Source organism: Corvus hawaiiensis, chromosome 1 (assembly GCF_020740725.1).
Source record: "Corvus hawaiiensis isolate bCorHaw1 chromosome 1, bCorHaw1.pri.cur, whole genome shotgun sequence".
Lineage (NCBI taxonomy): Eukaryota > Metazoa > Chordata > Aves > Passeriformes > Corvidae > Corvus > Corvus hawaiiensis.
In genome coordinates, this window is record NC_063213.1 from 96682713 (window position 1) to 96706554 (window position 23842).

Here is a 23842-nt window from a genome sequence, read left to right on the forward strand (position 1 = left end):
CTCGGCGCGGGGCCGGAGCGGGCTCGGCCGGCCGCGGCGGAGCGAACCACCGCGGGGGCGGGCGGGGGGGGGGGGGCAGGGACCGAACCACCGCGGCGGCGGCGGGGGGGGGTGGGGGGTAGGGACGGCGAGGGGGAAGCTTAACGGGCCGGGGCTGCCGGGGCCGGGCGGTACCACTGCGGGAGGGGGGGGGGGCGTGCCGGGCCGGGCGGAACCATGCGGAGGCGCTGGTAGGGGGGCGCGGGGAGGGGGTCGGTCGGGTCCGCCATGGCCGCGAATTGCGCGGGGGCCGCGGGGACGGCGGCGGGCGCCGTGGCCGCGGTGGGCTCGGCCCTCAGCGCCAGCAAGACCAAGACCAAGAAGAAACACTTCGTATGCCAGAAGGTGAAGCTATTCCGGGCCTCGGAGCCGCTGCTCAGCGTCCTCATGTGGGGGGCGAACCACACGGTGAGAGCGGGCGGCGTGGGCCCCCCCCCCCCCCCACCACCCCAAACCCCCGCCCCTCAGAGCCGGGAGTGGGCCCCTCACAGCACCCCGGCAGCGGGGCCTCGTCCCCCTCATCCCCCCTCGTCCTCCTCAGCCCCCGCCCTGCCCCTCAGCGAGTGCCCGAGCCCCCCACCCCAGATCGGACCCTTCCCCGCTCCCTCTCAGGCTGGGCCGTTTCCCTCCTTTCCACAGCAGCTTTCTCCCCCCGCACTCTGTTCCCCGCTGAATCCCAGCCTTCCCTGCCTCTCCATCGCATCCCTGACCCAGCCCCTCCCTGGGCTCTGTGGTCCCTTTCTCCTGGGTATCCTTCCCCAGGCAGTTTGGGGACCCCCTAGGTTGGGGTGTCCCTCCCAGACACGTCCCTGTGCCCCCACACCCCCAGCCCCGACGCCTTTTCCAGCACCCTTTTTCCCAGGACTGGGCAGGGGGAGTGATGCTCTTTCGGGTGATGTTGCTGTGGTACAATCCCCCCTCTGGCACTGAGGGGGCCCTGAGGACGCGAATTTGGCACCCACAGCCCTGTCCCCTGTCCCAGCCCCCGGGTTTCCACCCAGGGCAGTCGCTGTGGCTGTCCCAGTGAGGGATTTCCCTGTGTCACAGCCCCGAGGAGACAGTCCTGTGCCTCACTTGGACATTGGTGTGTCCCCTATCTCCATCCCCCACAAATGAGGGGTTTGGCCCCAGGTTTGTCTCCTTTGATTCCGGGACTCAGGCCATGTGTGTCCTCTTGGCCTCAGTTCCTCTGGGAACAGGTTGTGAGAAGGTCCCTTGGGAATGTCAGTGGTGCCTCAGCTCTGATCCGCCTCCTTTGGTAATTCCTAAAACCCATCCCTGTGTTTTCTCTGGAAACTTCTCCCTGGTTTATGACGGCAGGCACGAGCATTGATTCTTGGATGTGGGTGCTGGGTGCTGTTCTTGGTGGTCAAAGAACCCAGAAGCCTCATCCCTTCCTCAATTAATCCACTTTTAAGGCTCAGACACACCTATTTCTCCAGTGGATTAGTGGATGTTTCCTAGAGAGTGAAAGGGATTCGGGCTTATTTTTTTTCCAAAACAAATAACAAGGGGAAAAAAAAAAAAAAAAATCCGCCTTGCATTCCTGGCCTGCCTGGCTGGAGTGAAAGCATCCAAATGTGGTTCAGCATCGTGCTGTCTTTGAGGCAAAGGATGTTCCAAGTGCTCCCAGCCTTGCCCAGGAAGCAGGATAATGAGTTTAATCAGCCTTTGATCAGTGGTGCCATTAGCAGCCCTGAAGAAATGGAAATCGTGGGATTTTTCCACGTTTCATTCGTGGCCTCACAGGGACGGGTGTTGCTTGCTGGAAATTGACCTTTTTTGGGTTGGGTTTTTTTTTTTGTGTGTTTTTCTTTGTTGTAGCTGTCTGGGCAGTAGGAGCCTGGCAGGGATTTGAGGCCCTGGATCAGGACAGTGTAACTTTGGGAGCACTTGGCTGTGAGATATTTGGGCAAAGGGAGGAAGGCAGGCTGACACTAAGCTGGTAATGAGATTATATCGGATGAGTATTAGGAAGAAATTGCTGCCAGGAAAGGAGCGCCCGCGTCCTGAGGGGCTGGGAAAGGGGGTGAGAAAAGTTCAGCTGTGACCTCCTGACCCTTGGGAAGGCGTTTAGGATTTCCCAGTAAATCCCTCCACCTCTCTGCGTTGGGGCGAGGGTTTGGTGGCCGCTGTGACTGGGCTGGGAGCTGAGGGGGCTCCCTTGACTCACCACGAGCAGCTGCTCATCCTGGGCTGTGGCTGGGAGATGATCTCGGTGCCCTGCTTCGGTGGGAGTTGGAATTCACGTGCCTCCAGCTGATGGGTTTGGAAATAATGTCGGGAATACCTTTAAGCTTTGTTGGAAATCTTTTGGGGGGGCTGTTTAATATTTGGCGTTGGACAAGGAGGGGTGAGTGAGTGAGGAGGCTCTGGGCTGTGTCCATGGAGTTCTGCCCTGGGATCCTTGCAGTGGGAGGAGGGGAAAACAGCTCTCAGCACAAGCCCAGGGCTGTGCCAGGAAGATCCTGTCAGAATGGCTCAGATCTGGGATGAACTTTTTCACGGACAAATCAAACAAACAACCATTTTATGCAACGTGCTGAAGAAATCCCCCTGGGTCCAGTCTCCCAGTCTGGCAAGAGCCTTAAACAGGCTGGCGAGCAGCTGGGGCAGGGCTGGCTCTGGAGAGCAGCAGGAGCAGCCCAAGAACAGGAGCTGCTTTTTGGAACACCACTTTGGGGTGTTTAAAGAACGGGTCCCGGTGGTCCCCAGCCAGGGTTGGGATCGGGATCAGGGTGGGGCCGCTGTGAGCGGGGCCAGATGTGGGTGGTATGAGTCAAACAACTGAATTTTGGACCAGAAAACCATGGAGGGGAGGGGAGAACTTGTGTGAGAGTGGAGCCACAGAGGCTCAGCCTTGATTTCCAAGTGTTCTGTCAGGCACTGAATCCAGCAGACGTGGAGATGGTTCCTGGGGAAGCTTCTCTCGCCGTTGTCATGGCACTGGGAGAGGAGCTGCAGCTCCTGGGGGTTGGGTACGTGTGTGGTGCTCCATGGCTGGTGCTCCAGGTGTGTTTTCCATGCCTGGGGTAGGATCCATGTGCACGGGATGGGGAAAGTTGGGATGCTTCTGGAAGGGAGCAGCTATCTCCCAGCCAAAGAGATGAACACAGCGTTGTGTGATGCTCTGGGAACCATGGAAACGGTTGTAAGGTGCTGCTGATGGAAGGCACTGGGATCCCGGGGAGGTTGGGGAGGTGACTGCGGATCTGTGTTTGTAGGGCTGGGATGATGCTGCTCCTCCAGGTGCCAGTTCCTCAGCTGGAAAAGATTCCAGAGGCTCTGGCTGCTGACAGGGGCAAGGCATCAACACCCCATTTTTGTGGGAACGGCAAGATCTGTTGGCTGTGTGGATCCTGCCCGAGGCAGCTCCAGAGGCTCCAGTTCCTGGCTGGAGGAGCAGCAGCCATCTCCCAGGCCCTTTAGGAGCAGAGCCAGGCAGCACAGAGCCCAGCTCGTTAGTATTCCAGGGAAACAGCAACGTTGGGATTTGCAGCTCCGCGCTCCGCAGCCTTGGGTTTGGTGTTGCCATGTTAATTGTAGCCAGAGCAGCATCTGCCACGTATCAAACACTCAAATCCCATCAGTTGGTCCTGGCACAGTGGGAGCAGCCTGGATCTGTCCTTCCCAGCTCTGGCTCTAATTGACCTCTGGAGAGAGCAGCATATGGCCACAGCCGTGCCAGCCCCTGCAATGACCGAGGCCCTGGCTCCCGACCTGCTCATCCAGGAGCTCTGTTCAAATCCACATTCCAGGAGCCCTTTTCCTTTCTGGCAGAGAAAAGAGGGTTTTCCTGGGTGGGTCAGCGGGGAGAATGGGGCTCCTTTCTCTGCTCGTTTCCATGCTCTGCCGCTGACTGGTGTGGCCATGGGTTGGTTGTTGAACATTCCCATTCCTCAGCTTTTTTTGGATCAAGGGAAGCGTCACCTCTGCCCACCTGTGGGAGGACTGGGAGGATGGATGCTTCCCAGTGACCCTGAGGCTGACAGGACTGGGGGCACTGCCTGATTCCTGGGACGCAGCCAGGAGTCCTTTCCAAGTACTTTGTTCAGGAAGACGTGGGTTTGCTGTCACCAGGGGATGCTTTTTTCCCCCTCTTAAAGCATCCTGGTGTCCCCAGAGGAATTCTTGGCTACAAGACTCCCTCTTCCCTCGCGTTTCATGGGGGGTTGTTAGCATGGATACTGATTAATCATGCTCTAATTCATGGAAAACGGGGTTTTTTCCTCAAACCATCACCCAGTTGCTGTTGTGTGTTAAGCAGCAGCGAAGTTTTGCTGCAGCTGTGGGTTTGTCTCCACGCTGAAGTGATTTTCCCATGTGTCTTTTACCTCCTTCCCCGGAGCATAATGAAGTTTAACTAATGCTCACCAAGTGCTTGGAGATGCCTGATTGAAAGGCTTTGAGGGGAACAAAGTATCTTTATTTTCCTGAGCAAATTCCTGTCGCAAAGAATCCTGGAGAGTGGGGGCTCACACACTCCGTCAGCTGGATCTTGTTAGTAAACAAATCACATTTTCCCATCAATTTACTGATGCTAATTGCCACTTTGAGGCTACAGTCAGGTTTTGAAACAAAATTATGCCTGGCCCGTTCATCCCAACAGCTGTCCCTGAATGACACGGAATATTGATGTGGCTCTGATTGGAAAAGGAATTGGCTTTGGTGGCGAGGACAAATCATCAACCCAGAGTCCTGAGTGGTGTTGCTGAAGAATTCCAGTGACCAGGAAGTAAAAGCTTGACAGAGAGAGGGGAAGGAGGTGTTTTTGCAGCTCTGGATTGTGCTGCCTGAGGATGAGGTTTTCCCTCCTCATCTCCTGCTCTTGCTCCAAGCCCTGATCCTTATTGGCATCCACCTGCTTTTCCCTCTGCACCTCTGGGATTGGGGCTGCTTTGATCTGCTGCCTCCCCTCTGTCCTTGTGGAGTCACTCTGGACACCTGGGGCTGCCTGACCTGCTCGGGAATTGCTCCTTTGTTCCCAAGACGTGGCAAAACCAGCGGAGAAACGGGAAGTGCTTCCCTCTCAGCGCTCCTGCTGAAGGTGTCAGTGGGTTTGTCTGAAATGTGCCTCGGTTTTAAATGCGGAGAGCCCCCGGGGTGTGTCCGAGCCCTTTGGGAGGCTCTGGCAGTGCCACTCCCGCTGTGTCTGGCCTGGGAGGGGCAGGACTGGAGCCTTATCTCTGCAAAACGCAGATGGCAGAGACAAAAAGCACTTTTTGGTGGTGCTCTCAGCCTGGGCTGGTCCCTCTCAGGTGTCTGCGCTGGGGAAATGGAGAACTCTGGGCAGGAGAGGACTGGGCAAAAAAGGGCTGAAAAGTGAAGTGGATTTGAGGGCAGATCAGGGCTGAAAAGTGACATGGATTTGAGGGCAGATCAGGGCTGAAAAGTGACGTGGATTCGAGGGCAGATCAGGGCTGAAAAGTGACGTGGATTCGAGGGCAGATCAGGGATGAAAAGCTGGAAGCCTTCCGGGAACCCAGCATTGCTCTGGGTGTGGAGGCCAATCACTCCCTGGGCTCCAAATGAGCCGTTCTTTCCCCACTTCGTTCTTTCCCCCCTTCAGGGACCTCTGCAGCCTCAGTGGCAGAGCTGTGGCACTGCCCCGGGCACGGCCTGCTGGAGCTGTGCCCTGCAGGGGCTGGGATGCCCAAAACAGCCCGTGAGGGCCCAGGTGTGTGCTTGTGGTGCTGCTGCACCTCTGCCCTCTGTCCCTGCCTCCTCCAGAACCACATCCAGCATCTCCCTGCTCCCACATCCCCAGAGATCCTGGTACTTCCTCCAGCTGGAAGAAGCCTCATTTTGGGAGACAGAGCCCTGGGATGTGCTCCCCGGGAGGCAGGGGTTGCTGAGCACTTCCCTGCCGGGCACCTTGCTGTGACCTTGCCTCGTGGAGCATAAATACCCCGGGACACACACTGCTATATTTAATCTCCTACTCCACGCCTCTCCCCGGGGAGAAGGTGAGAGAGCAAACATGTGCCAGGCGTTAGTCACGTTGCTCCCTCGGGAGGCTGCTCAGATTCCCCCGGGATAAGCCTGAGGAGAGGATCCCTCTGGAGAGGTGATGGGTGCTGCTGGCCGAGGCTTTCCTTTGGAGCTCCTCGTGTTCCGCTCGGCTGGATAATCCTGGGGAAGGGGGACTGGTTGCTGAGGGTTGTGCTGTGAGGAGGGAGGGGTTGGGATATCCCTTTCCCAAGGCGGTATGGGGGCTTTTCATTCCTCTCTCCCTTGGGAAAGTGTCAGGCATGGGTGGTACTGTGGGAGCACGCGGCGCTTAAACAACAAAAAAATACAAAAATCCCAACATAGCAACTAAACTAAACTCAACTAAACAAATCCATGTTTTCTTCCACGCTGGTGTCAGCAGCAGAGGCCCAGTGCCTCGGGGGAGGGCAGGTGGGCAGTGCTGGCACTAGAAATGGCCAAATCCTGCCCTCATCCACATCTTGGTGCCCAGCACAACCCTCTCCCTTCTCTGTGTCTCTTCCAGAGCTGGAATCCCAAAGCATCCAGCTCTGCTGGAAGGGGGACAAAGGCTTCCACAGCGGGGATTTTTTGGGGGGGGCTGTTTTATCTTGGGAGGAATGGGGGCACCTCTGAAACGAGCCCGAGGTATCCTGGTGCACCATTTCTGCCACTCAGGAGCCTCGCAACAGGTGCCACGCTCGCTTTGAGGTTCGTGGTGTGGCAGAAACCAGGGCACCCAGAGACGCCTCGGAACACTTGTGTCTGAATTCCTGCCAGCGAGGAGGCAGCCTCCGAATCGCTGTTCCCTCTCAGCCGTCAGCACCCTTCCTCCGCTCGGCAAGGAGCTGATAATGGCTTGTTTGTGCCTTCCCCACGCCGGGAAGAGGGCTGGGAGCAGGCTGGGATGGGAGCAGGCGTGTGGCAGGAGCTGTGCTGTCGGGCTTCCCCTCCTGGTAGACAGCAGCAATAATTAGTGGCTGGAGGCAGCGCCTCTGTCTCGGTACAGAATGAGTTGTTTTCTCCTCGCCCTGGGGGGAAATCTCTGCGTGGGACTCTGATGGCAGCTCCCTGCAGTGGCTGCGAGCTGGGAGATCCCTTCCTCACCTGGAGTCCGCTCCCTTTTCCCTCCCCTGTGGCTCAGGGAGCTGCTCTGCGCAGGATTGAGCTGTCAGCTGAACACGGGGAGCGTCGGCCTCTCCCCGCGCTGGGATTGCTGCCGGTGGGGGATGTGTGCCATTATTTATTCATTCATCTGTGCAATGTTTTCCATACATCCCAGAGGGTTTTGTGGCAGAGCTGGATGCTGCTGTGAGGGGAGTGCAGGGCAGGGCTTTGCACAGCTCCATCTCCGCTCTCTCCAGCAGCCGTGGCCGCTTCGCTTCCCGCTTATCTGTTGTGTGGGATGGCTGTCTCTGAAAATAGCCATCTTCCCTCCTGGCACTGGGGATGTGTCTTTCTTCCCAGTCTGACGTGTGTTAAATCTGGTCTGGTTTTTCGTGGTAACGATGGAGAAAGGGTGGGATAAACACGGGCTTCATGGAATTAGCTCCCGGCACGTCCCCAGGGCTGAACCCCCGTGGCCCCTGCGGAGCTGAGCGGGGATGTGGCAGCAGTTTGGGCGGAGTTTTGTGTCCTGCTGCACGCAGGGAATGGGGAATCCCACAGCTGGATCCCTTTCCTGAGCCCGGCCCCTGCTCCCAGCCAGCAGGGAAGTTTTCCAGCAGCTTTCCAAGTGTGCTGGAAGTCACTTGACCTGCTGGAGGTTTTGGTGTTGGGGACAGCCCCCAGAGCTGACTCACAGCCAAACCCCGCTGTTGCCAGCCTTGTCTGCCTCCCTCTCTGCGTTACCTGCTTGGCACAGCAGTCATGGGAACGGAGCTGGAGTGAAATTGCTTCCTAAATCCAGGCTGTTACCAGGAGTTCAGTGAGATGGGACTGCATGGAGTCCCTGGGAGGGAATGACACCGGGGCTGTCCTCAGAAAAGGCAGCTCAGAAACCTCTTGACCTGCTCTTGATTCTGGCACAGCCTTGTCAGTGACTCCAGTGACTGGAGCAGGACAGCCAGACACAGTCCAGAGGTGGATTTTTATTGTTATTATTTTATTTTCATTATTATTATTATTATTATTATTATTATTAACGCTGCCACTGCTGGGTGCTGCAGCACGAGCCCGCCTGTACAATAGTAGCTGAACATTCATTCTTCTGCTTCCCCGTGTTCCTGTGGCTGCCACACATGACTAAGGAGCAAAAACAATCTAGTGGAGTGACTCATCCCTCCAGAGAAGGTGGGATGGGAGCAACAGGAGACAGCGAGCATGGAAACAGCATCCCTGGGGAGCTGGGCTGGGCTGCACCGAAGGCTTTGGTCATCGTGGTTTGTAGCAGAAATAATTAAGAAATTGGAACATTTTCTCAACGAGGTGGTTTAGTTAGAACATCAAATCTGCTGGTTCTTGGCCTGTGGGTTTGTCTGGGCTCTCAGCTGTGTCTTGGATGGTCGGTGGAAGGGGAAAGGAGGAAGGAGCAGAGGCTGGCTCGGGAGGATTCACCACATCATGGAACTGCTGTGGCCTGTCACCACAGTGTTCTGTGGTGCCCCAAAACCGGCCCCTGGCGTGTTTGGCATCCCTGCAAGTCCCCTGACAGTCCCTGGAGGCCAGTGGGACGTGGGGTTTGAGTCTCCTTCTCCTTTCTCTTGCAGATCAATGAGCTCAGCAATGTTCCTGTCCCCGTCATGCTAATGCCCGATGACTTTAAAGCCTACAGTAAGATTAAGGTGGACAATCATCTATTCAACAAGTAAGTGAGGTGCTTCCCTGCCTCTCTGTAGGCAGAGCTCTGTGTGCTGTGAGGCAGACTGGCCTGGGGGAGGCCTTCTGGATTGTTCCCAGCTGGAATGCCAGGAGGACGTGGCGTGGCTGGACACAAGCTCCACACCCCTGGACAAGATGTGGTGGGGTCAGTCTGTCCCTGAGATGCTCTGTGGTGGCTTGGTTTCCATCCTTGGAAGGATGAAAACTGTTCACAGCTGGCAGCTCTGCAGCTGTGCTGTTCCCCTGGCCCACGGGGTCTCTCTGGAGTTATCCCTGTCTCCTTTTCCCAAAAGATCCATTTTTGGAAGCCCTTTTGGAGTCGTGGTTGTGGCTGGTGCTCAGAGCTGCCTTCTCCACCCCGGCTCTGCGTGTGCAGGGCTGCAGCACTCCCTGATTAATCCTTTGTTTTCCCCAAGTTTCACAGGGATCAGCTTTGCAGAGTGGGAGTGTGATTGGAAAGTTTGGCTTCCCTGGCACGTACAGCGTGCGGGATCCGCTCTTCCCCTTCTCCTCCGGAGATCTGAGTTCCCCACGTGTCGCTGTGAATTTCTCATTGAGGAGGAGCTGCCAAATTCTCCCACTGTGTCCAAGCAGGGCCAAACTCTGCTTCTCCCCCCTGGGCAGGCTCAGGGCTGTGGGAGGGAGCAGATGCAGCCTCCCTCAGTGACAGGGGTGCTGTCACTGTGTCCCCCTGTCCTGTGCCCGGGGGCAGCAGAGCCAGGCTGGAGCTGATCCCCGCTCTCCTGGGTGCTCTGGCTGGGATGGTTTGTGGTGTGGTGACCTTTCTTTTACTGATCTGATGTGATCTGAACCCGGAGCCCACCCCTTCAGCTTTTCCTGCAGCGTGGTGACAGCGTGTGCAGGGCCAGCTGCGTGACTGCCGGAACAAAGCCACAGAGGAGGGGCACAGGCAGAGATGATTCCCTCAGATCTGGGCTTGTGACAGAGGGGATTGTTCTGGCAGACAGGCAATCTCCACACTAATCATCCAAGCAGCCTGGTAGTGTGCATCCTGCAGAATTTCTGTGGAGAGATGGATTTTTGTGGGCATCCAAACAAATGAGCTGCCCTAACGAGGGGAGAGCGAGGCCCTGGGATGTCCTGAGGGCCTGGCAGGGAAGTGGGAGTCAACGTGGAATTGGATTTTACAGGCTGATCACTGCACACAAATCTCTTCTCTGCCTTGCCCTAGGGAAAACCTGCCCAGCCGCTTTAAATTCAAGGAATATTGTCCACTGGTGTTCCGGAACCTCCGGGAAAGATTTGGGATCGATGACCAAGATTACCAGGTATCCTCTCTTCTCTTCCTGCCCTCCTGACACCTTTCCTAGGACAGAACAAACCCTGATGCAAACATTGCTACCAGCAGCTTTTCTGGGTTTATAATCGTGGTTTGAGTGCTTCCACTCCAGCAGTGGAGTGGATCTTGCTGTGCCAAGCACTGGGCAATAGGAGGAGAAAATGCTCCCTGTTCCCAGGGCATCAAACAGGGGGCACACATGGCTGTGGACAGGCAGGAGCTGGAGGATATCAATGATCCAGTGTGGAATATCTGCAGGGAAAACGGGTCTGTCACATTTGTCCAGATTCAGATGAATTTCAGCTGCTTTCAGCCAAGCGTGTGGTGTTGAATTGGGTGCATCAAGGTGGCTTCTGCTTTGGGATTCATCCCCTAATGCCAGAGGGTCTGATTTTCTTGGAGAGGAGAGCCGTGGTGTGTTGTTAGCACTGCTGGGCTCAGCTCCAGGCAGAGGGAGATGTCTCAGCTCTGGCTGCTGCAGCAGGACTGCCCTTCCTCACACAGCACGAGGAGATGAGGAGAGGCAGCAGCTGCTGGGAGATCTCACAGAGCAGAGCCAGGGAGGCCGTGGTGGCTGCGTGGCCCTGGGCAGGCCGGGTGTCAGGGAGCTGAACCCGCTGGGCACGGTGCCAGGGGCATCCCCTGCAATCCTCTGGCTGCAGAGGCACGTGGGGGAGTGCTGCAGGCTCCCTGCTCGCTCCACGTGCTCCCACTGTGGTGGGGAGAGCTGCTGGGAGCGGGGCTGTTCCCGCTGATCCCAAATTCCTTCCCTTTGTGCCACTGTCACACCCCTTTGTGATCACGCCCTCCCCAGGTGTGACCCACGCTCTCAGTACCTGGTTTGTCATTTACCCTCCCTCTGTTGTTCTGAGGGATTGCTTCAGGCTGGTTTGGCTTTAAAAGTGTCCAGCTGGAACAGAAAACATGAATTGAGCTAAATTCAGGTGGGTGAAATGCGATGGCTCGAGTGGGAATGGAGCCAGGCCGCTGAATTTAACAGCCCAACTGTGGGAGAGGTGGGAGTGACAGGAAGGGAACGGAGGCAGCCGAAGGGCTGTGAGTTTGGTAATGCTCCGTGTGGTCACGATTTCTGCTTCCCAGCTCCAGAAGAAAAGCTCTGTGGTTTTGAGGTGAGGGCTGATTAAACTGCCTGGCACAGACCCCTTTGCAAATGTCAGCGAGAAGCAAAGGGGATTTTTCTGTTTGCCTTTATTTTCCTGATGCTTTCTAAAGCTGTTGGCAGCAGCAGAGTTTTTCCCCTGCTTCATTAAAGTTTTAAAAGCTTTAAATGCTTCGTTCTGAAAGGAAACCTCTCGGCTCACTTGCAGCATGACGTGGTAAATCTCTCTCTCTCTCAGAGCAGGCTCTGCTGCAGACTCCCTCTGCTGCCAGAGCTGAGGGAGGAGGACACAGCAGTGCCACTGTCACCTAAAAAAAAAAATAAATAATCCAGCCTGAAACACAATGTCCAGCCCTGAGATGTTGGAAAACACAGTGCTAGGAGATCCCTGTGCAGGTATTGGTGCTGCTGTGTTTCAGAGCCCTCCCCATCTGTGATAAGGAGCAGCTGGTGAGAGGTTGTTGGTTGATAAGGTGACTTCTGGGCAGGAGCTGGGAGGTGGAGGGGACAGACAGGTGACAGCTCGGCCTGAGGTGTGAGGAGCAGTGCCTGTGACTGAGGGAGGAGCTCGCAGCAAGCCCAGCTACCTGGGGAGAGGCAGCAGAACAAAGAGCTCGTGCTGTGGCTCAGGGAATTGATCCCTGCTCTGCAGTTTTCCTGGGATTTTCCAGCCCTGCTGCACTGTCTGGTTGCTAAGGGTGGAGACAGGGATCTAAAGGCAGATGCTGCTGGTTGTCAGAAGCACAACCAAGCTATTTATACTCATCTTGGACGTCCAGGGGTAGGAAGAGTGGAGCCTGAGGGTGGCTTTTGGTGGAGGATGGCCTGTGAAGAATTCCCAAACACTGAGACTTTGGCCAGACTAAACTGCTCTTTGATGGAAGAGCCAACAGGCCATTCCAGTTGTTTTGTTCTGGTTTTCCTTAAACCTTAGAAATATCCTGGCTATTCTGAAATCCCTGGGAGGAAATGCTGAGACCTCTTGGCCTGTGTATCCCACATCCTTAAAAACCCTTTAGTAAAAAATACTTTCCAGAAACATCCTCCAGGTGTTGGAGTAAAACCTGCCAGGGCCAGGTGGAAGCCCTAAAACCACATCCAGATTTTTAAACAATTGAGTTTTACCCTCAGCAGTGCCAAACTTGGTGTTCACAGGCAGAGGGGTGCTCTGAGCTTGTCCTGAGGAGCTGGCCTTGCTTCCCAGGGCTGCTCAGGGTGTTCACAGGCAGAGTGGGTGCTCTGGGTGTCCTGAGGAGCTGGCCCTGCTTCCCAGGGCTGCTCAGGGATGGGCAGAGTGGGTGCTCTGGGTGTCCTGAGGAGCTGGCCCTGCTTCCCAGGGCTGCTCAGGGTGTTCACAGGCAGAGGGGTGCTCTGAGCTTGTCCTGAGGAGCTGGCCCTGCTTCCCAGGGCTGCTCAGGGAGGTGGCAGCTCCTGCCAGCCCCTCTCCACGCTGTGTCTGTCCCCCAGAACTCGGTGACACGCAGTGCCCCGGTGAACAGCGACAGCCAGGGCCGCTGCGGTGCCCGCTTCCTCACCACCTACGACAGGAGGTTCGTCATCAAGGCCGTGTCCAGCGAGGACGTGGCGGAGATGCACAACATCCTCAAGAAGTACCACCAGGTACGGTGAGTCTGGAGCCCCCCTCGTGCACACCTTGGGATTTGCTGGGGGTCTGGAGCTTGGATTCGCAGCTGGCAGAGCTTGCACGGAGGTTTTGAGGAAAAAAGCAGTTCCTTAGGGTCTGAGGGACAAATATAACCCAGCAGCTGTGTGTTTGTGGTGCTGAGCCCCTTCCCAGCTCGCCGTGGCCCTTGCATTGATCAGTTTGGGATGCCTGGTACCTGAGAGCTCCTAATTCATTGCATCAGACTTTCCAGAGGGGCTGGGGAGGAGCAGGGAAGGGAGGGGCCAAATGGAACAGCTGGAAATGTTCTGGTCCACGTTTTGTGCCAGCCCATCTGCTCTGCAGGGGTATGGAGCAGGGGGTGTTTAACAGGCCCTGAGTTCCAGGCACACTGAGGTCACCACGAGAAGTGAAGTTGGGCAGTGCCAGTGCACAGCTGGCTGGGCACACAGAGTGACAGAATGCCAGGATTGGGCAGTGCCAGTGCACAGCTGGCTGGGCACGCACACACAGTGACAGAATGCCAGGACTGGGCAGTGCCAGTGCACAGCTGGCCTGTCACAGCTGGCTGGGCACACAGAGTGACAGAATGCCAGGATTGGGCAGTGCCAGTGCACAGCTGGCTGGGCACACAGAGTGACAGAATGCCAGGATTGGGCAGTGCCAGTGCACAGCTGGCTGGGCACACACACACAGTGACAGAATGCCAGGACTGGGCTGGAGGAACCTTGGAGATCACCCAGCTCCACCCCCTGCCAGGGGCAGGGTGGCACTCCCTGGATCAGGGAATGGGGTGCTGTGTCCCAGCTCAGGGCTGGAAGGTTCCCACCATTCTCACTCCTTTCCTGAGACCCCAGAGCTGTTGCAATCCTCCTTTCCTTTCACACTGGTGTCAGGTGGCTTTGCTGCAGTGTCTCGTGGCCTGTCAGGGATGGGGTTTGTGTGACAGAGCTCTTTCCCTGCCCTCCCTTCCCTGCTCCCTGCAGTTCATCGTGGAGTGCCACGGGAACACCCTCCTGCCCCAGTTCCTGGGCATGTACCGGCTCACCGTGGACGGCGTGGAGACCTACATGGTGGTCACCAGGAACGTGTTCAGCCACAGGCTGACCGTGCACAGGAAGTATGACCTGAAGGTGAGGCCCTGGGGGAGGCTGGGAGCTCCTCCAGAACGGTGGGAGTCACTTCTGGGAACCCCTCCTTGGTGGCCTTTGGGTTTTGCTCAGGGGATCAGCTTTTGGGGGGCTGTGGATGGAGCTTCAGTGTTGGTCCATTCCCCCATCCCAGGAGATCATGAAAAAGGGGTTGAGCACTCATTTTAAAAATGCTTTTTCACTGTTTTCCTGCATGGAGAAATTTAAGTGGTGCCAATGAATGCATTGGGAATATGACCCCACAGTGCACTAATGAGATTTTCTCTTTTTTTCTTAATCAGGGCTCAACAGTATCCAGGGAAGCAAGTGATAAAGAGAAGGTATGGAGCCATCCCTGGCCAGCCTTTGCTTTCTCCCAGTGGTTGGAAGCAGATGGGATCCAGCTGACTCCCCTTTTCCAAAGGGGTGTTTACCAGGCCCTGAGCTCACCCTGTTCCTGTCCCCCCTTTCAGGCTGTGCTCTGGAACAGGAGGAGCTGGTTCTGCCTGCCCTGCTCCATTGTGGTGGCACTGCCAGGAGTAGGGGGCACTCCCTGGGGACGATCCCAGCAGTCCCAAACCCTACATTAGAGCAGGGCTGTCCCTATGGAAGGGTTTCCTCACAGCACCCCCTGAGTACCACCCTGAGGCAGGCCACAGGGAGATTTGCCAACAGAAGCTTCTCTAAACCGGAGCAGCTCCTCTCAGATCCTTGGCATGTTCCTAAACCTGGCTTCTGGTGCCAGTGGGGGGGATTTAGGACTCAGCCTCCTTCCCCTGCAGAACTTCTGTGATGCTGCCTTGAAATTCCTGTGGAGGTCACAGCAGTGGCTCGTGGTGTTGCATGTTTTGCACGGAGGATTTTCAGGTTTGGAGTCTACTCCAGCCTGCCCTGAAAGGAGATCTCAGCCAGGAGCCAGGGAGCTCCCATCTGCCCCAAATCCTCTGGCATCACCAGCCCCAAGGTCCCACAGTTCCCTGGCTCATGCAGTTGGACTGTTCATGTGGGATCACAAAGCCACCACCCGCTCCTGTGTTGCTCTAAATAATTGAATTCCCAGAGGCACAACTGGGAATTCTTCCATATCCCCAGAAATCCTCAGGGCCTGCTGCAAGCAGATTCCTCAAAGATCAGTGGGGTTCATTTTTTCCTCAAATCTTTAGGGGAGAGATTTTTTTTTTTTTTTTTCACCCCTTTCCCCCTGCAGTCACAAGCCAAGAAAATTCATTTCTTTTCAATTCTGGCAGCTGCTTGGAGCAGCTCTCAGCCTGGCAGTTCTAAAACTCACTTGCTCCACGACTCCCTCGAGCTTCCCTGTAGGTCCAGCTGAACCCATGGATTCCCTGACACTTCTTGTGCTCTGCCTGATGCCATTTCCATCCTCAGTGGACTTTGGGCAGCCAAAGAGCCCAGAGTGACCAGAGGCTGTTCCATCCACACCCAGCTGCTGCCGGCTCCGTGTGCCAGCCCTCCCCTGCGAGCAGGCTGGGGGATTTGACCTCAGGCTTTTTGTTGCAGGCCAAGGATCTCCCAACGTTCAAGGACAACGACTTCTTGAATGAGGGTCAGAAGCTGCATGTTGGAGAAGAGAGTAAAAAGAACTTCCTTGAAAAGCTGAAGCGGGACGTGGAGGTAGTTTCCTGGGGGACAGCTCTGCTCTGTCTCCCGTCACCGCATCCTCACTGCTGGCTCTGGGGCTGCAGCAGTGACTGCAAAACCGACTCCTTCCTGGATCAGTCAGGGTCCTGCTGAGGGCACTGGGCCTGTGTAGTTTCTCTGGAGTCTCACGAGGGTTTAGCTCTCGCTCCAGCCCTTCTTAGGGAGGCAGGGTTAGGGCCTGAGCGCTGCCAATCCCGCGCGGGTGCCGCTCTTCTCACTGCTGCCTTTCTCCCAGTTTTTAGCCCAGCTGAAGATCATGGATTACAGCCTGCTGGTGGGCATCCACGACGTGGACCGGGCGGAGCAGGAGGAGATGGAAGTGGAGGACCGGGCAGAGGATGAAGAGTGTGAGAACGACGGCCTGGGGGGGAACCCCATCTCCTCCTACGGGACCCCCCCCGACAGCCCTGGAAACCTCCTCAACTACCCCCGGTTCTTTGGGCCCGGGGAGTTCGACCCCTCTGTGGATGTGTACGCCATGAAAAGCCACGAAAGTGAGTGGGGAGCAGCTGGGGGGAGGTGTGGAGGGTGTGGGGGAGCTGTGGAGGAAGGATGGAGGGCAGGGGAGGTGTGGGGAGCTGTGGAGGTCAGGGGAGCTGTGGGGAAGCTCTGGAGGAGCAGTGGAGGGCAGGAGAGGTGTGGGGAGCTGTGGGGGGCAGGGGAGCTGAGGAAGAGCTGTGGAGGGCAGGGGAGGTGTGGGGGAGCTCTGGAGGAGCAGTGGAAGGCAGGGGAGGTGTAGGGGAGCTGTGGGAGAGCTGTGGAGGTCAGGGGAGGTGTGGGGGAGCTGTGGAGGAAGGATGGAGGTCAGGGGAGGTGTGGGGGAGCTCTGGAGGAAGGATGGAGGGCAGGAGAAGTCAGGGGAGCTGAGGAAGAGCTGTGGAGGGCAGGGGAGGTGTGGGGGAGCTGTGGGGGAGCTGTGGAGGAAGGATGGAGGTCAGAGGAGGTGTGAGGAGCTGCGGAGGGCAGGGGAGGTGTGGGGCAGCTCTGGAGGAAGGATGGAGGGCAGGGGAGGTGTGGGGAGCTGAGGAAGAGCTGTGGAGGGCAGGGAAGGTGTGGGGGAGCTGTGGAGGAAGGATGGAGGGCAGGGGAGGTGTGGGGCAGCTCTGGAGGAAGGATGGAGGGCAGGGGAGGTGTGGGGAGCTGTGGAGGAAGGATGGAGGTCAGGGGAGGTGTGGGGCAGCTCTGGAGGAAGGATGGAGGGCAGGGAAGGTGTGGGGAGCTGTGGAGGAAGGATGGAGGTCAGGGGAGGTGTGGGGGAGCTGTGGAGGAAGGATGGAGGTCAGGGGAGGTGTGGGGAGCTCTGGAGGAAGGATGGAGGGCAGGAGAGGTGTGGGGGAGCTGTGAAGGTCAGGGGAGGTGTGGGGAGCTCTGGAGGAAGGATGGAGGGCAGGAGAGGTGTGGGGAGCTCTGGAGGAAGGATGGAGGGCAGGAGAGGTGTGGGGAGCTCTGGAGGAAGGATGGAGGTCAGGGGAGGTGTGGGGGAGCTCTGGAGGAAGGATGGAGGTCAGGGGAGGTGTGGGGAGCTCTGGAGGAAGGATGGAGGGCAGGGAAGGTGTGGGGGAGCTGTGAAGGTCAGGGGAGGTGTGGGGAGCTCTGGAGGAAGGATGGAGGGCAGGAGAGGTGTGGGGAGCTCTGGAGGAAGGATGGAGGGCAGGGAAGGTGTCCCGGGCTCAGCAGAGCGCGAGGGCTGTCTCTGCCCAGCGCCTCTGCTTTGCTGGGCACTCCCTGGTGGTGGCTGGAGCGGGGACAAGTGATGCTTGGACAGGGGTGGCACGTTCAGAGAGCCTCTGGTGTGCTGCTCCAGTCATCTTCGCCCTTCTGCAGCCTCCAGCTGCCTTTGCTTCCTCTCTGAGTTACCCCAAACCAGCCCTGCCTGGTGTTTCTGGGGCGGGGGGTGCAGCTGGGGATGCCCAGGGGTGTTTCTGGGGGTGCCCAGGGGGTCTGAGCCCCTCTCTTGCCTCGCAGGTGCCCCCAGGAAGGAAGTTTATTTCATGGCCATCATAGACATCCTCACGCCCTATGACACCAAGAAGAAAGCTGCACACGCTGCCAAAACAGTGAAACACGGGGTGAGCCTGGCCCGGGGGGGGTGGGTGCTGGGGCTTCTGCTCTGCAGCATCTCAGGGGGGGCTTGTGATGTCTCCTGGCGCTGATTTCCCTGCCAGGGTGGGAATTCTCCAGTGCCTGTGCTCAGCACTTGGCTCAGTGTCTCCTCAGGCTGTCCCAGAAAGGTTTTCCCTCTGGTTGCTTTGGATAATTTGTACTTCCATCCCCATTTGGGAGGTGCTGGAGGCACCTGACAGAGCAGGAACGGACTGGGTGGCACGCAGCCCTTCCCTGGGGCCACTCCTGTGCCCTGGCAGCCTCCCTGAGCTTCCCAGCAGGGCTTGGCAAAAGCCCAGCTTAGCAAGACGTGGAATCAGGGAATTGCTGCGGTTGGAAAGGACCTCTGAGGATGAGTGCAGCCATCCACCCAGCACAGGGGGGTTCATGTGGAATCCCAGGATGTGCTGAGGTGGAAGGGACCCATCAGGGTCATGGGGTGCAACTCCTGGCCCTGCACAGATCCCAACGACCCCACCCTGTGCATCCCTGGGAGTGTTGTCCACACATTCCTTGAACTTGTGGCAGCCTTGGGGCCGGGACCATTCCCTGGGGAGCTGTTCCAGTGCTCAGACACCCTCTGGGTGGAAAACCTTTTCCTGATATCCAGCCTAACCCTCCCTGACTTGTCTCCAGGAGTTCCTGATGCTCCTAAATCTGTAAACCACAAAGGAGCAAACCCAATACCTTGACTCTGGACACGCAGCCGGTGCTAAAATCATTTCCCTTGGGGATCTCTCCAGACCTGCTGGATTTTCCCTCACCCACAGATCCTCCCCAGCAGACAGGGGCTGTGCTGCCCTGACCCCTCCCTACCCCCCCTGACCCCCGTGTCTCCCCTGCAGGCCGGGGCTGAGATCTCCACCGTGAACCCCGAGCAGTACTCGAAGCGCTTCAACGAATTCATCTCCAACATCCTGACATAGTCGTGCTCAGCCTGCAGCCAGGAACCACGAGCAGAGGGGCTCCTCCAGCCTGTGACACTGAACAGACACTGTAGCAGCATGTGGGGTGTGTGTGGGAGTGCGTGTGAGCGTGCGAGGGGAGCGTGTGGCACCGTGGCACTCCGGACAAAACTCATCCTTAGGGTGCACCCTCCCAACAGCCCGCTTGACCCAGGTGGAAAAGTGGGGGTTTTATGTTACAGAAGTGCCCAGATCTAAAGATTTGAGGGCTTTTTCAAACGAGCCAAGTGCATTGTTTCAGCACTGCTCTTTGTAGTGACGTTTCCTCCTCTCTGGATGCAGAGGATCCCGGAGGGATTGCGACGCTGGCACCGCATCCGAGGGGTGGCTCTAGGTCACGGTTGAAGCAGTGCCTGATTCCACAAACCACTCCTTGTTTTGTGTTGGTGTTGTTGTTGTTTTATTGGACTGTTTAGCAGCCATACGACCCCTTTTATTTCCCTCTCGGTAGGAATTGGAAGGAAAATAGCTCAGCATTTCAAGGATGGCAAATAGAACTCTGATAAAAGGAGGAATCGCTGAACTTTAGGTAAATTCAAACTGGGACACTTTATATTTTTTGGTTAATTTAAGTAACAAAAAAAAAAAAGAGAAAAAAAAGAAAAAAAATCGACAAAAACCTTTTTTTTTTTTTTTTGTAACTGCACTTGATTTACAAGAAAGACGAGGGGAAATGAACATCTACCAAAGATGATCTCGGAAAAAAAAGAGGTGTAACTCCTCAAACCTGAAAACAACCAGTGTGAGAAGTGAGAGAGGCATTGACCAACCTCAGCTAACGATGTGCTTGGACCTGGGCTTGCTTTTCAATTGGCCAACTCGGAAGATTTCCTAAAAAGAGGAAAAAAAAAAAACCCAACCATTTTAAAAAAAAAGGCAATTTTGGTACCTGTAGATCCGGGATAAGATTTTCACCTCAGTCAGGAATGGCCGCATCTCTGAGGTCACCATCACAGTCCTGCCAGTGTTAATTAGCTAATTAATTGTTCAGTCTTCCTTCCCCACCCCATCTGCAACAGGTACTTGAATCTGTGTCCTGACAGAGGTTCCTGGGTTGCTTGGGTTGGTTTTTTTTTTTTTTTTTTTTTGGCTTTTATTTTGAAAAAAATATGACTTGCACACGAAGGAATTGGACTCGCTGCCAGTGGGGAGTGCTGGGAGCCGGACCTGGGGCAGCCCCACTGCTCCAGAGGACTCAGGACTCGAGCTGGGGGTGCTGCCACCCTCCTCTGCTCCAAACCCCTCTCTGGAGCGACGCTCAAGGAGTGGAAATGGTTGAACTCTTGCACCAGATTTATTTGGCAGCCCCCTGAAGGATTTGGGACTGATTGGAGTGACTGCAATGGTCCTGTTTTGTCTCCAGAACGCTCGTAACCATTTCCCAAGCTTGGCAGACTCGCTTTGGGTTTTGTTAGCTCTGCTGCACAAAGTTACAGACCTTGCTGGTTCTTTGTTTTGGGGAGTTTTCGTTGGGTTTTTTTGGTTTTTTGGGTTTGTTTTTTTTTTTAATTTCCTTTCTCTTTTTAAGCAGGATTTAGAGTTTTGAACAAACCTCTTGCAGTTGAAACATGTTGCTTATCTGCCTTGGAACTGTTTTTCACATATGCCTTTGTTTTGGGAATAAGCTGTTGGGAATGTCTGTCCTGTGCTGTAACAGTTTGCTGTGTGGAATTTTGGTCCTTTTGAGAGGTAACTGGTGCTCATCACATCCTGGTAACTTCCCTGAACTTAACTCTGGCTCTGGGCTGGATTCTGAATGTGGGCTTGGGGTTTGGGTTTGGTTTTTTTAATTTCCTCTCCCCCATTTCCCATTCGTGACGTGAATCCCCCACAGGTCTCACCTTGGGAGGGGCTAAAATTGAAGCCCCTGCGAGTTCACTGTAAATAGAGTCTTGGAGAAATGAAAAATTAGGGCTCCTGATGGGATATGAGCAGTTTTGGTCATTGCCTTTGGCCTGGGACAAATTTCTGCTGCCCCTGTGGTGTGGGAAGGCTGGAGGCTCTCGTGTCTTAAAGTGTGGAGCTGCAAAAGCCACAACCCAAATGCAGCTAAAAAAACAACTTTAAAACAAAAAATAAAAAACCAGGGAGGACTTGAGGACTTGGAGGGCATCATCAGCTTCGTTTTGTGGGCATTACATTGGTTGCTTTGCTCTTAATAAGCACTTAAGTTTACTGCCAATTAGGAATTAAACACCAATCCCTTTTTATTCCTTAAATCTGCATTGAATCTGCAACTTTGGCCTGGTAAGTTTGCCCTTCTCCTTTTGGGGAAAGTAGCTTGGAAGTTGTTTTATCTTGAAACCATCTGTTTAAAAAATAAATAAATAAAGAGGAGGAAAAGCAGGGGGGGAGGAAGAGAGGAGGAGGTGTGGGTGAAGTGCAGACACCGCACAGCAAAGGCAGAGAAAGGGGAATGAAGCTTAAAAAAATCTCCTTTGCTGAATTCTGTAATAATGAACGAGGAATCGGCTCAAAATCCAGGGAATTCCTGCAGAAATCCTTACAGAAGTTGTGACAAAAAGGGCTTGAGGAGAGCAGTGAATATTTTTCTTACTCCAGCCCCAAAATTGGCTCTTTCTGGCTCAGCTGATCAGGGGAGCCCCACAAAGATCCTTCCCTTGAGCACTTCCCCAGTTGTGCCCCTTCTGTCGGGTGCCACATTTCTGTACTAAAGGATCACTCTCAGTTTCATGATGTATTACCCAGCTGCAGAACTTTGTTGAACAGAAGCATTTTTTGGTGTATTGTTTACATTTGGAGGAGTAGCATTACGTTCAAAATGCTAATTTTTCTTTCCAGACAGTATTTTTTTCTTACCAGAATAAGAAGTGAAGCTGCAAATATTTGATTTTTTTTTTTTTAAAAGGGACTTTTTCTTTCTGTTTGTTTTCTTTTTCGTTTCGTTGTTGTTTTTAGGTTTTTTTTTTAATCTTGTTTTAGGTCACTTTTTTAACTCAAGTATTTAAAAAAAAAACAAAAAAAGGAAAACCCAGCCCTTTCAATTCTGGTTTTACAACTGCTCGTGCTAGTTTGTTGTCTGTTTCTGGTGTGGATTTAGTTCTAGTTTTGCTGAATGTAAATAATTCCTGTCCTTAGCATGAACACTTCCCACTGAAGTGCATTTGACTGACCCCCCTGGGCTGACAGGATTTGCAGCAGAATGCAGGATTTTTTTTTTTTTGTTTGTTTTTTTGTTTTTTGGCCACAAAAAGCAAGAATTTGGTCCACTGGAGTTCCAAATAATCAGTGTGCAGCATCTCCCCCTCCGCAGTGCCTGAGGGCAGGAAGGAGCTGCGGGATCCACATTCCTGAGGGGCTCTCTCTTTCTGATCTGTCAGGATTTTAACTCAAAATCTGCTTTGAACTCGACATTTCCACCTTCCCTGTGGAGACAGCTCCGAAACGGGAGCGGGAGAGGGAAGGCAGGGACACAGCTGTGCTCCAGCAGTGCAATAAAACCACTCCAGAGCCCGCTGAGTCTCCCTGCCACGGGGAACTGGGGGCTCCAGGGAATCCCAGGAGATTCCCAGAGCTGGGCTGAGGCCTTGGGATTTGGGGGAATATCCCCAGGAGTTCCCAGCTGGCAGCAGGGAGCAGGGGGACCCTTCCCTCCGGCCTCCTCCACGCCTCTGCCTGGCCTGGCTTTCATCCTGAAAGCCGCGATCACGGAGTCCATCCGTGCCCTGGGGTGGCCACACGCCCAACAATCCCAGCTTGGAATCTGGATTAGCACAATCAGCAAGGAAAACTGAACCACTCGAGTCTTCTTTCTTTCTTTTGGTTGGTTTGTTGGTTTTGGATTTTTTGGGAGGAAATTCCTGCTTTCCCGAGCCGCCTCCCGCGGGGCCATCACCCAGCGCGGGCAGGCTCAGGGTGCTCAGGAGGTTGTGGTGGTGGATGCTCCCAATCCATGACTACTATGCAGTCCTTTTCCATGCCTCCCTTCCAGCTGCACCTGGAATTTCACCCCCAGCTGAAGGATTTTCCCCCAAAATCAACAGGGGGGGGATGTCCCCACCACAGACCCGGCCTGGCCACAGCCCCAAACCCAACCCCGAGAGCCCTCCCCGCTCCTGCAGAGCCACTCTCAGTGTCCCCCTCAGCTACTGCCCGTTGTCCTGGCTCTTTGGGATGAATCCCGTGGATAACAGGGACGGCAGAGCTGCTGGACATCGTTTTTAGTGGAAACCACTCAAAATTGTGCTGCTCTGGGGCTGCCGAAGCAGCTGGATGGGAGTCGAGCGAGCAGATTCCACAGGCACAGGTCACAAAGGGTGGGCAGGGCTAATCAGTGCAAAAAGTGAATAAATTTAAGTTTAATCTAAAACCTAAAAAAAAAAAAAAAACCCTAAAAAAAGTAATTAAAAAAAAAAAAAGAACATTCTAGGTTTTTTCACTGCTGTTTTTTAAATAGGAATTTGAAGTCCTCTGTGCTTGTCTGTTTGCTAGGAGCAGTTTGAGACACTGTTACTGTTTTGAAATGCATGCATGTTACAAGATGAGTCTCCAACCAGAGAAACAAAAATAAAATTAAAACTTTGTGTACATTTGTGTGCTCTTTGAGGGGGGGTCACCCCCAGCTGCTGCTCCACCAGCTCTGGGGAGAGTCCTGGAGGGGACAGGACAGGGGGGAATGGTTTAAACTGGAAAAGGGCAGGGTTGAAATGGGATATTGGGAAGGAATTCCTCCCTGGGGAGGGTGAGGAGGGGCTGGAATGGATTTTCCAGAGAAACTGTGGCTGCTCCATCTCTGGAGGTGTCCAAGGCCAGGTTGGAGCACCCTGGGGTAGTGGGAGGTGTCCCTGCCCCTGGCAGGGGTGGCACTGGATGGGCTTTGAGGTCCCTTCCCACCCAAACCTTTCCATGATTTCATGCACCACAACTGGAGAAGCCTCTTTAAGTGTGTCTGGAATTAAGTAAGAACCGATTTTACCAAGTCCTGGCTGTCAGAACGAATCAGGTCTGGCAGGAAAAGCTGCCCCTGTCCAGCTCCTCACATCCAGGGAATTGCTGCAGCTGGCTCAGAGGGGAAGCTCTGCTCCCACCTAAAAACCTCCTCCTGACGGCTTTGGGGATGAGAACTCAGTCCTTGTGCTCAGAGCCAGCAAA

The 23842-nt window shown here is 55.0% G+C and overlaps 1 protein-coding gene across 1 annotated transcript; it reads left to right on the top strand.

Annotated features, from left to right (window-relative positions):
* The first annotated feature begins 251 nt into the window (after positions 1-251).
* On the top strand, positions 252-23278 carry PIP4K2B (phosphatidylinositol-5-phosphate 4-kinase type 2 beta). Its single transcript, XM_048318334.1, has 10 exons — positions 252-447; positions 8718-8815; positions 10022-10118; positions 12717-12869; positions 13860-14006; positions 14306-14344; positions 15522-15635; positions 15898-16156; positions 17628-17731; positions 18611-23278. Exons 1-10 carry the CDS (start codon positions 268-270, stop codon positions 18689-18691), a joined length of 1272 nt encoding a protein of 423 aa, XP_048174291.1. The 5' UTR covers positions 252-267; the 3' UTR covers positions 18692-23278.
* Positions 23279-23842: the final 564 nt, after the last annotated feature.

Bases quoted from the DNA above. Each gene is read 5' to 3' on its own strand.
- PIP4K2B (XM_048318334.1), top strand. From the start codon at position 268: ATGGCCGCGAATTGCGCGGGGGCCGCGGGGACGGCGGCGGGCGCCGTG. The intron at 10,119-12,716 runs GTATCCTCTCTT...TCTGTCCCCCAG, and splicing joins TCGATGACCAAGATTACCAG to AACTCGGTGACACGCAGTGC. The intron at 12,870-13,859 runs GTACGGTGAGTC...TGCTCCCTGCAG, and splicing joins TCCTCAAGAAGTACCACCAG to TTCATCGTGGAGTGCCACGG.